At 55.0% G+C, this 12,133-nt stretch overlaps 1 protein-coding gene across 1 annotated transcript in view; it reads right to left on the bottom strand.

Moving 5' to 3' along the window:
• Positions 1-12,133, bottom strand: part of LRP1 (LDL receptor related protein 1) — an 80,645-nt gene that overhangs the window by 49,652 nt on the left and 18,860 nt on the right. Inside the window, exons 7-11 of the mRNA XM_045829435.1 lie at positions 5,976-6,138; positions 5,644-5,866; positions 3,587-3,776; positions 2,968-3,111; positions 1,110-1,346 (exon numbers count right to left, since the gene is read on the bottom strand). Of these exons, the coding sequence (XP_045685391.1) occupies positions 1,110-1,346; positions 2,968-3,111; positions 3,587-3,776; positions 5,644-5,866; positions 5,976-6,138 (957 nt within the window). The remainder of the gene's footprint in view (positions 1-1,109; positions 1,347-2,967; positions 3,112-3,586; positions 3,777-5,643; positions 5,867-5,975; positions 6,139-12,133) is intronic.

Below are 12,133 nucleotides of genomic sequence, written 5' to 3' on the forward strand. Positions count from 1 at the left end.
GCGTGTCTGGGCCTGAGCTGCGGGGCAGCTGAAGCAACGTGCTCTGGGCGCAAGTGTGACGCCACATCCCAAGGCCTGAAAGTCCTGAGCTAACAAAATGAATAAATCAGGAAGTGATTTTTTACTTAGCTAAAGGCTGCATCTCCAGCGTCCTTTAAATAGCAGTTCCCCTGGCACAGGGAACCCTAATGTTTTTCCTGATGAGGAGTTACTTTTGATTTCTCCAAAGTCTTATGATTGCTGACTGCCGACGTTCTCTGACCCGGGGTGGGGGTGGGGGAAGCAGGACAAAGGCTGGTAGCTGGTGTCAGCCAGACTGATCAGGCAGGGAGCCCTACCCCGGGGGCCTGAGTGTAGGTGTGGGAATTCCTAACACTGGCAGGGAAGGGGAGAGCTCAGCTCAGAGCCTCCATGCAGACGGACATTCAGAAGTCACTGCACTGCCCTGGCTGGTGCGGCTCAGTGGACTGAGTGCCAGCCTGCGAGCTGAAAGGTTGCTGTTTCGATTCCCGGTCAGGGCACATGCCTGGGTGGCGGGCCAGGTCCCCAGCTGGGGGTGTGGGAGAGGTGACTGACCCATATTTCTCTTGCATATTGTGGATGTTTCTCTCCCTTTCTCTCTCCCTCCCTTCCTGTCTCTCTAAACATAAGTAAATAAAATCTTTTTTTAAAAACCCACGATTTTCTCAGAATTCGTAAGAATGCAGCTTTTGGTGGCACAGACCCTGCGTGTGCGCACGGGTGCCGGCGTGCCCACTCTGATTCGAGGCCTCGGGCCTCTCCCAGGGTGTGTGCTACACACAGCTCCAGGGCTAGCAGCCGATGGCTGGGAGACCCTGGGTTTTCCCAAGGGCTGGCAGGGACGGCCCACACTGCCTAATCTATCCATCTTCCTGCCTCTTGTTGGCTCAGCCAAGAAGGGGTCGCACAGAGGTCAATCTGTCATCCTCCCATCTCCATGCCAACCAGCCGGGCCGGCCAGTCCGCAGGACTGTCCATGCTGAGAGGGCACCAGGAAAGAAAGGCCTAGGCCCCGGCCGCTTCCCATCCCAGGTGGGTGACGTCCCTTGGGAGCCTCACGCTCTCGCCTCCCCGTCCCGGGCCCTCACCGTCCTTCAGGATGGTCTCCCGCTCGGTGCCATCGATCTTCTGGCGGCCAATGAGGTAGCTGGTGGTGTCAGCGAAGTAGATGAAGCCGGTCTCAGCGTGGAAGTCCAGTGCCCGGGGGTTCATGAGGTTCTCGATGGGGATCATGTGCTCATCTGGGACCTTGGCCCCCATGTCCATGCCCCGGATGATGCCCGGCCGGCCCTTGCCGTACACAAGGAATAGCTCGTGTTCCGGCTCTAGGGCAGGCACAGACAGAGGCACAGAGTCAGACACACACATGCGTGCACACACGGCCGCCACCCAGCCTCAGGGGGCAGTGGCCCAGGGGCTGCGACGCCCCAGCTATCCTGGGGCAGGGGCTGTGGGGGCAGCAGGGGCTCTGGGCCCGGCGGACAGACACATAAATGTATAAGGTCCCCGGGATGATGCCGGGGGGTGGGATTTATGTGTCCTCTGATGGTGGGAAATGGAGCAAGTGTAGCAAGGAGTGTGTTTTCAGCTAAGTGAACTGCTCAGTAGTGAAATTAGTGGCCCAAAGGGAGCACCTTCAAAATATGTTGGCATCTGATCACTTTCGACTACTTCCTCTGCTGCTGCCCTAATCAAAGCCACATCACTTACTGCCTGCACCGCAGCAATGGCCTCTTGCCACACCCTGCTGTCTGTCCTCCACCCACCTAGCAGCCAGCACGGTGACTTTACAAATGTGAACCAACCCATGTTGCTTCTCTGCTTGAACGTCGCCAAGCTTGCACTGGCCTCAGAGCCTTGGTGCTGTCGTTTCCTTTTGCCAGAAACGCTCTTCCTTCAGGCAGCTCCTCCTCCGCACTTCACAGAGTGCTAGGTGCAAATTTCATCTCTGCAGAGAAGCCTTCCCTGACTGCTCTGTCTCGGCTGGAGCCCTCGTGTCCTCGCTAACTACACTCCATTTATTTTCTTCCTAACACCTACCAACACCTGGAGTTTTACATTTACTTGTTTGTCTGTCTCCCTTGCCAAACCGTACGCCCCTGGAGGACAGGAATGACATCTACCTGTTTGCTGCTGAATTCTTATTTTAGGACAGTGCCAGACACATAGTACATGCTCAGTATTTACTTGTGGAAGGAAGGAAGGAAGGAAGGAAGGAAGGAAAGAAGGAAGGAAGGGAGGGAGGGAGGGAGGGAGGGAGGGAGGGAGGGAAGAAAGGAAGGGAAAGAAAGAAGGAAGGGAAAGAAGGAAGGGAGGGAAAGAAGGAAAGGAGGGAAAGAAGGAAGGGAAAGAAGGGAGAGAAAGAAGGAAGGGAGGGAAAGAAGGAAGGGAGGGAAAGAAGGAAGGGAAAGAAGGGAGAGAAAGAAGGAAGAGAAAGAAGGAAGGGAAAGAAGGGAGGGAAAGAAGGAAGGAAGGGAAAGAAGGGAGGGAAAGAAGGAAGGGAAAGAAAGAAGGAAGGGAAAGAAGGAAGGGAAAGAAAGAAGGAAGGGAAAGAAGGAAGGGAGGGAAAGAAGGAAGGGAGGGAAAGAAAGAAGGGAGGGAAAGAAGGAGGGAAGGGAAAGAAGGAAGGGAGGGAAAGAAGGAGGGGAGGGAAAGAAAGAAGGGAGGGAAAGAAGGAAGGAAGGGAAAGAAGGAAGGGAGGGAAAGAAGGAAGGGAAGAAAGGGCCAGTTTACAGTTTTCAATGGAGCTGGAGAAGGATAGTGAGAAAAGCCTTGTTTTCAGATGTGGGTTCAAGTTCTGTTGCTGCCCCTTACTAGTGGTGAACCTTTGGGTAAGTTCCTTCACCTCTCTGTATCGCAGACAGAAGTGGCAGGGCTATGGGAGGCAGATAAGGACGCCCTCCCACCCCACCCCAGCAGGCACGCACGACCTGCCCCCTCACTCACTCTTGCAGGACTTCCCATCACTTCCCAGGCTGAAGCCGGAGCGGCAGCGGCAGGTCCGTGCCTTGTGGCTGTTGGCCAGCAAGCAGATGTCGGAGCAGCCACCTGGCTTCCCATACTGGTCATTCTCACAGGCGTGGCTCCTCACTAGGGGCCGAGTGGGGAGCTGGTCAGGACCCCTCGGAGCCCCTGTGCCTCAGCCTTGAGAAGGCTTCCTGAAGTCTGCCCACACTCCCTCCCGCTGTGGTCTCTGTGCTTATAGTCCCATTTGAGGATTTAGAAGCCACCGGACTGGAACTCCCCTGCCCCACCAGAACCTAGCTGCTCAGGTGGGGGCTGCTGTGGTCAGGGAGAGTCACACAGTTGCCCATGGCCGGGTGCTTCTCCTCTAGACCAGCCAGAGGACTGGGAGGAGCAGGCACTCTGTGTCCTTAGTAGGCAGGGGAAAGGGCTCCCTAAGGCTGGGACCTGGAGGCTGAGCAGCAGGGAGGGGCTGGCAGAGAAGCTGAGAGGCCGGAGGACGTAGAGTCTGGGGTGGATGGCTGGGAGAGACTGTCTTGATGCGAGAGAACCTGGGGTTCCCGCAGGAGGGCCCCTGGAAGGGCCGTGGAGCCCTGCGCACCTTGGGGCTGACGCCGCTGGTGGTAGATGTGGAGGGCGCCACCCTTGTCCACGCGGGTGACGACCTGGTAGTCAGTGCTGTTGAAGCGGTTCACGCGGATCACGCTTGTCTTCTGCTGGGCGTTGGCGTTGTCCGAGTTGGTGGCATAGAGGTAGTTCTCAAATACGGTCAGGCCGTAGAGATGCTCAATCTGAGAAGGGTGGGAGGAATGATCAACACGAGAGAAAAAAAATCCTCCCTCCGCCGAGGAAGAGCCCCCCAGCTTCCCATCTGAACTCCATTGGTTGCATTCCCAAATTCACTCTAGAGCTGTCTAACTCCATGCTTTTCTCCCTCTCCTCTGGTTGGACTGGCCTGTGCTTGTGATCTTTGCCTGTTGAAATCCCATTCACCCTTCACACAGCATCTCTTTGAAGAGCTTCTGGAATCTTCTAACCAGACATGGTTTCTCCTTCCATACTCCATCTGTCTGGCCATTGTGCCCTGTCTGGTGATTTGTGAACTGGCTTCACCCACACTGTGCAAGCCCCTCGAGGGCAGAAACCACATCCCCCACAGGATCAGACACACAGTAGGTGACCTCATGATTCTGGACTAAACTGGACTTGGGACCTAATCTCTGTCCACAGAGTGTTGGGAACTGCCCTCCTGGTTTCAGGAGCTGTAATCCCCCGTGGCTAAGGCTGAGTAAAGGACCTTGGGACCATAAGCCACTTAGGAGACAAAGCTTATCTTCCTTGTAGGGGCACCACCTGTGGCCCCTTTCTCTTCACCCTGCTTGGATCTGGGTGGATGACTGGTTAGCCAATGATGGGAAAGATTCCTCATAAGAGGGACGACCTAAGACAGGCATGGTCATGAAGGGGCCCTCAGGGAAGGACTTGGGGGGCTATAGAGAAAGGAGGTGATGGACCCTTGCCCCTCGGCTTTGACATAGCCTGAGTCCTCATTCTGTCTGCAAGAAGTCTCCTAATCTCTTGGCTACCTTACTTCCCCTGCCTGACTTAAGCCTGAAACAATGCTGGAGATGGGTGCGGCCTTGTGTTGGAAAGGGCGGGTTCCCTAGGGTGATCAGGCCTAAGAAAGAACACAAAATCCTATGACACCTACTTCACTGATACCCTCAATTTAAATGACAAGGGTCCAAGCAGGAAGTGAGTTTGTTCCACAAAGTTTTATGGCCCTTTAACTATCTGACCCTGACTCAGAATAAGCCCTCAGAGTTCTTTGAATGTTATCTATTGTTTAATCATGTCTCCCTGACAATGATTGATGAGCTTTATTCCTGTGCAAATTGAACCCAATAAAAACTTGTCAGGCAAGGGTCGATGCTCTCCTCTTGAGAGAGTGGCCGGGGCTTTTTCTCCTCTTGAGAGAGAAGCCGAGCCGTCCCTTTCCCTCCACAGGACTCGGTAGTCCGTGTGACTTTGTCTCATCTCAACCATAATGTGCGGACCCCAGGAGCCGGGATCAGTGTCAAGAGAGCACACTTAGCCCAACTCCAGCTCCCAGCTTTGGGAGTGTGGAGAGGACAGACTGGCCCTAAGCAAGCCCGGCAACAGCCCCTGCTTCACACATAACTAACTCATCTAAGGTAACCGACTGCCCCAGTTTGCCCGAGTCTAGTGAGCCTGCCGGTTTGTTGGTCTTTCTGGGCGAACACCAGCATAGTCTCAGGCAAACCAAAATGGCTGGTCGCCCTTTTGTCCCAGAATGGAGGGCCACCTCTGAGCTGGTGGGGCTTCTAGACTTCAGTGCTATTTCCTAGCTGTGTCACCTCAGGCAGATCACATAACCTCTTGAACCTTGATATTTGATCTGCCAAAAGGGAACTGAGTCATTCGCCTGCTCATCACCGAGGGGTTGTTGTAAGGATCAAGTGAGAAAAAGGAAGTAAAAGGTGTCTAAAATGACTGTTCCCATCAGGGTGGAAACCATATCCCGTCCTTTCCCCTAAGTGCTCTGACCACCCCTCCACTGACCCCCAGAGGGCTCAGGGCCACCCAGGCACCACACTGCCCTCCCCAGGGACTCCCCTGTGAAGGCGCTCCCCTCACCAGGATGCCCTGGATGATGGTCTGCCGGCCCTTGCCCTCGTAGTCCACCACTTCAATGTAGTCCAGGTAGGCATCAGCCCAGTAGACAAGGCGGCTGACCAGGTCCAGCGTGATGCCATGAGGAAACACAATCTTGCTATCGACCAGCTTGGTGCGGTTCTGCCCATCCATGTCGCAGCGCTCCACCTTCGGGATCTGCCCGTAGTCAGTGAAAAACACTTTCCTATGGGCAGACGGCTCGTTAAAAGGGTTCTGGACGTTGCGCACCCACCCTCCCACCCTAGTCTCTGCCTCCCCGCTTCCAGGACAGAGCCCCCACCTGCCCCTCTTACCCCATGGCAGGGTCCAGTGCAATGCCCTTGGGGTTGTAGAGCTCCAGGTCTAGCAAAGTGACACAGGTGTCTCCGTTTCGGTTGCAGACGAAGATCCTATCATCGATGTCATCCACGAAGTAGAAGTTGCCCGTCAGCCAGTCAATGGCCATCTGCTCTACGTCTGGAGAGTGCAAATGGAAGAGCTTTGGGGGGCGGTCCTCCCACACACATGCCCATGCTTTGCTGGTGTGGAACCCACTGCTGGACGCCCACTTCCTCTGGGGCGCCCTCCTTCACCGCCCAGGCTCCAGCCGTCTCTCTTCCCTGAGCTCTTATGGGAGTTACCGGCAGTGGCACATTTTTGTCTTGTGATCTTTGCCATCTTCCCACCTGTCTGGTCTCTCCAAGAAGAGGTCTCTGAGTATCTTCCCGCACAGTCCCACTCCCCATGCCGAGTCAGGGTAGGCACTCGGGGGGTCCTGGGTAAGTGCTGGCTGGTGGGTTGATTGACAAGCTTCCCTAACTCCAGGCCCTCCTTGAAGCCCATCTTGGAGTCCCCAAAAACAGTGAGGACAGGTTCACTAGCTCATTTTAGTTGTTGTTTTTTTTTTTTTTAAATATGCCTTTACTCAAGATAAGAGCAGTGAGGCTAATTAAAGCATCACATGTCTTTATTTTTGGCTGGACTTTCATATGTGCTAAGTTGAGTTAGCCCATGCTAGCCAGAGGACTGACTAGAAGCTGTTACTTGTTGCGTGACTTTTAAAAATGGAAAAACAAGGCAATTATCAATAAATCCAAGCTGAGAAAAAAGAATGCCAAAATATGGGGTCCATATGGGTGGAAAAAGGAAGGCCCGTGGTGGCCAAAGTTTGGAACCAGTGACACGAGCCAATATCCTTTGTTCACCCCCATTCCCATTTCTCCCATGTCCCTATTGCTCAATTTCCACAGGGAGGGCCGGAGGGGAGAGAGCACATAAGAGGAGCCATCAAAGGAAGGGCTCTGAAGGCAAAGAGGGGCATGGCGGAACAAGGGGGGACCTTCAGAAGGGTGGGTGTGTGGGAGGAGGATGCAGTTTGGGTACCACCCTCAGTCTGGAGGGTCTGGAAAGATGCAAGGGGCCAAAAAGAGCCGAGGAGAGGAGGGGTGGGATGAGGGCAGCCGGAAGTGTAGAAGGCAGGAAGTCTTCTCGTAAGGACCCTGCAGGCCTCCTCTGGGCCCCTCCTCTCCAGGACCCACCGGCTCTGGTCCACCTCTGCCTGCTCCAACTACCACCCTCGGCAGTGCTGTCTCTTGCAAACTGGGAAATTTCCAAAACAGGGACTCCCTGGGACCTCTGCCTTGCATTCCACCTCCATCGATTTCCCCAACAGGAAAAGAAATCTCTGGATGACCTGCCTGTGGCTGAAATATATCCCCACTACTCAACACTCTTCACAGTGGGGATTATTCTGCCCCCACAGCAGCTGTAGGTGTGATGACTGGGCATTCAGCTCAAACCCTCTGTAAACCTTCCCCTCCCCACAGGGACTCAGGGTCTGTTTCCTAACAGTGGGTGGGGGTGGGGGGCAAAGGGAACAGGCACATGGCTCCCAAGGAACTTGGCTGGGCCTCCACACTGACTCACGGTCACAGGACTTAGGCTGAGCGGGCGGGCGGGGCAGAGGAGGGGAGGTCGGGGAGGAAGAGCCAATTTAAGGCTCCCATCAAACTAGTTTCCTCTTCAGGTCCCTCCTGTTGAACCTCACTCCAAGGTGACTAGAGAAGGTCACATGCATGAGCTACCTCTGTCAGTGCTGATGCACCCCAGCCCAGCCACTCTCTCCTCTGCACCCGGAGCCGACATGGAAGGACAGAGGCATAGAGCAGCCTGGGGACTTGGGTCCCAGGCCAAGTGGGAAGAGGACCCAGTGCAGGGGTGAGGTGACCAAAATGCCCCCACACACACTGTTACCACAGAGAAAACAGATTAAAATGAATGCTGACAGGCCACCTCCAGGGGAGGCCAAAGTCCCAAAGGGAAGGACCTGCCCACTGCCCCAGGCAGCTAACAGGGTAGTTGAAAGGCAAACAGGGCTGTGTGCCCTTTACTTGGTGGGCACAGTGGGGGTTGGGGGCTGCTGGCACATAGACAAACTCCATCATTTGAAGCTGTTTTCCCAGTACCAGCTGGTGCAGTGGTGTCTTCCTCTCTAACTTCCTGAGGCTTGCCTGAGTCACTGCCCAGCTCCAGGGCTGGCAACACCCTGCCCTGCTCCCCACCCGCCCTTCACTCAGCCTAGAGGGGAGGAGGGAGAAACCTGAAGAGATCTAATGCCCGTCCCCGATCCAGGTGCAGGTCCACAATCACTCCCCCCACTCCCAGCCTCAGGAGGTGACCGAGCTCCGGACCTCCCTCCTGGCCCGCGTTTCCTCCACGTTCCGGGAAGAAAGGCACGGGGACCATCCTGCTCTCAGATATTTATCCTTGGCTGGTCTCCTTCCACCTCCCAAAGGCCAGGCAGGGCCCCACTCAGCAGGCCAGTAAGGAGTTGGCAAGAACTAGAGTCCCCAGCCCGGCCTGGCCTCCCCTTTGGTATTTTTGCAGCTGGAGACTATTAGTTGCAAGCAAAAATCCTTTGTTATCCAACCCCCTCCACCACATTATTTTCCTCTCCCCTAAAGTCCAGATTCCTCTGCCCGCCCCACCACACATGTGCGCACGTTCGCGTGCGCACACACACGCTTGGCCACTCGCACCACTCCAAGGCCAGCGCAGGGATGGGCTCCGATTGGGAGAGGGCGCCTTCTTTCCCAGGCTCCCCCACAGGCAGTGTCTGGGCCACTTCTCTCTGCCTGTGGCATGGGGGTGGGGGGCAGGCAGAGGCCTGGAGCTGGGCCCGCAGGACCTGAGCATTCTGGCCCCATGAGCCCAGAGGGTAGCTGCTTCTTCACGGCCCAGCCTTCTTCAGGCTGGCTCACCCCAGCGCACCCTCCAGAGGGGCTCTGGCCAAAGGCCCCAAATCCTGGGGACGGGAGAGTCTCAGGTAAACCCAGGTGGAGAGAGGCTGTGTTGAGGGAGGAGTCTGGGGGTGGTCTGGAGCCCTAGGAGTTAGGGACTCCGGTAGAGAGGAGGCTGCTCCTATAGGGAGCTGGGAGGGAGATGAGACAGACAGTCAGAGGATGGACCGCAGCCTGCCTGTGATGTCGCAAAGGACTTTCAGTTCCAGGCCCCAAAATAGACCCAGAGTGTATGTTTGTAAGGGCTGAGCCCTCCTTGCACCCCAACCCCGATGCTCAGCACTCTGTGCTTCCCACAACTTCAGTTTTTTGCAACTTCTCCATCATTCACAATGTTCAAGAGGCATTTTCCCAAGTAGTGGCTACTTTTCCAAAAACAAAGGCTCCCCATTTTCAAGGAGACCCCAGCTTTGGCTGCAGGATTCCAGTCACTCTCCCTAAAATAAATCTGGGGAAGGAAGGGAGACCCTGTGCCCTGAGGAAATATCCCCAACACATTCACACACCCAAATATTGTGGGTCAGGGTGCGAGGACCCTGCGTAAGGAAAAAGGATCTCAGTAACCATAACCATAACCTCAGGGGACACACTGCATCTGGCCCTTATTTCAGGAACCTCCCCACCTCACACTTCACTCTGCTCTTCCCTGGGGCCAGCCTGGGTTTGAATCATCGTTGTACCACCTTCTCTGGGACTATGGGCAAGTTACTTAATGGCTCTGAGTCTCAGTTTGCTCACCTGTAAAATGGGATGGTGTGTGAGCAGCACACAGCACAGGGCCTGGCAGACAATAAACAAGCCACAGACAGGAGCTGCGATTTGTACCCTTCACCTCCACCCTACGTGTCCCTACCTTCTCCACCCAGTTACTATGCGCCTCCAGCCAGAGCCCTGTGGCCTCCTGGTTAAAGGTGGACCCTCCAGGCGGGCAGCTCACAGGCCTCCTCAGCCCCAGCAGTTCCTTTTATCACAGCCTGTTCACCTGAGTACAAATACAGAGAGGCCAGCGCACTGTCTTTTATCTGTGTCCCCGGCTCCCGACACACATGCACTGATTCATTCAGCAAATATTTGTTGAGTACTGAGTCCTCACGCGGTTGTCCTAGAGTCGGGACATCACTTTTTCCCTTCCCTTTTACTGCCAGAGTCCTCCTTCTCTGGCCTTCGGGTGCCCAAGACGGTGGGAGAAGACATCTGTCTGGTGTCGCCCTGCTTGGGAGGGTGGGGAGAGGGCTGGGCAGATAATCGGAGGTCTGGGGCCTGGCAGGGACGCTGCTCAGTGTCATGGCCTCGTGCTCCTGTTCCCTGCCAGGGCTTGACTTCGCCTCTTCTTGTTCCACGAACAAGTTTGGGGCTCAACCACACAGTGCCACCTCTGTCCCTGGGCCCCCGCTTCCTTCCCCTGCCTGGCCCAGGTCCACAGAGTATTCAGTCCTGGTCCCAGGGATGAGGTGCCTGGATTCTGCAGCTCTGACTCAGAATCAGAACCAGGGTCTTTCCTGCTGTGGAGAAATCCTTGCTGGGCTCTACAACACATCTCTCTTGCATAAGTTACTTCCTTTGGCTTGAAAACAGTGCGTGTGTGTATGTGGCGGGGGGTGCTCGGGAGCAGACTGGGAGGGGAGGCAACTTCAAGGAGACAGCAAGGGAGAAGAGGACAGGGCTGGAGCTGTGCCAGAGACACAGGGCTGTCCCTGGCCTGGAAGAGAAGAGGAGGACGGTTAAAGGATTAGAAAATTCAGAACCAGAATGGGAAGCCCAAGCACCGGGATGCAGAGTGCACGAGGCCAAAGAGAGGGGTGGCTAGAGCCCCTCAATATTCTGACACCCTGTGGGTGGGAAAGGCTGAGGAAGGGGGTGGCTGGCTTTAATACACCAGGTCTGTAGGTGTTCCGCAGGCGTGGGACAGGAGGCTGAGAGGGCTGGGGGTACCCAGCTCAGCAGGAAGGCAGCTCCCCTTCTGGCTGCCCTGGACGGGGTTTATCACAGATTCAGAGGAGCTGCTCTTTGCCCACTCTGTGCCCTCCCTGTAGACCAATCCCTACCCCATTTCCTGTTGTGATTTTAACTGTGAGCGCGCATACACACACACACACACACACACACACACACACACACACACACACACACACGAGGGAGGGAGAGGAAAAGTGAAGCTGGCCAGCTGGAATTGGGGACCCATTTCGCAACCTTGCTGCCTGCAGCCTAGGGGGCCTTTTCTGTGCATCCCCACCCACGTCTTTCCTCCCCATGCAGCACGGTGGGGGGAGGAAGCCCCAGGACCCCCGAGGGCCCCTCCAGAGCATCCTCTCACACAGTCAGAAACCAAGTGACTTCAGCAAACCTTGTTTCCTTCAAGACCTCTATTTACAACCTCAGAACCTCCCCTCACTGCCCCCCTCACCCCGCCTCCCCCGCCTTCTCAGGACTGCACTCCCGCAGTCTGGCCTCATTTTTTCTACAGTGGAAATATCCTCAAAGCTGAAGGGAGAACAGGTCAGAGGAGCACAGCTCAGGCACTGCAGGGCTGGGGGTAGAATGGGAGACTTGACCTCCAGCCCAGCCAGGTGGCATCCCTGCAGGGGGCGCTAGACAGGGCCTAAGGTTCCACAGGTGGGCGGTAGGGTGGGTAGGCCAGGCCTGGCTCTGGTGCTTCCAAGCTTGTTGACCCCTCTGGGCCTCAGGTTCCAGAACTTCAGTCTTATGTATCATTTTCAAAATGCTCACCATGTTTATATACAGTTGTACTACTACACTACTACTTACCTACTATTTCTTTAAATCAACTTACTTATTTTGCCTCATCCTAATCAATTTACAAAATCATAGATTTGAATCTTGATTGGTGTGGCTCGGTTGGTTGGGCATCATCCCACAAACTGAAAGGTCACAAGTTCGATTCCCAGTCAGGGCACAAGCATGGGTTGTGGGTTCAGGGCCTGGTTGGGGTGCATGAGAGAGGTAGCTGATTGGTGTTTCTCTCACACATTAATGTTTCTCTCCCTCTCTTTCTACCTCCCTACCCTTCTCTCTAAAAATAAATAAATAAAACCTTTAAAAATAACCATAGATTTGATATGCTAGTTACAGGAGTTTCCTAATGAGTTTCCTAAATAAAAACATTACTATACTCCCTGACTGGTGTGGCTTGGTGGATTGAGCATCAGCTTTCA

Source organism: Phyllostomus hastatus, unplaced genomic scaffold (assembly GCF_019186645.2).
Source record: "Phyllostomus hastatus isolate PE091 unplaced genomic scaffold, TTU_PhHast_1.1 phas_scaffold_93, whole genome shotgun sequence".
In the NCBI taxonomy this organism is placed as follows: domain Eukaryota; kingdom Metazoa; phylum Chordata; class Mammalia; order Chiroptera; family Phyllostomidae; genus Phyllostomus; species Phyllostomus hastatus.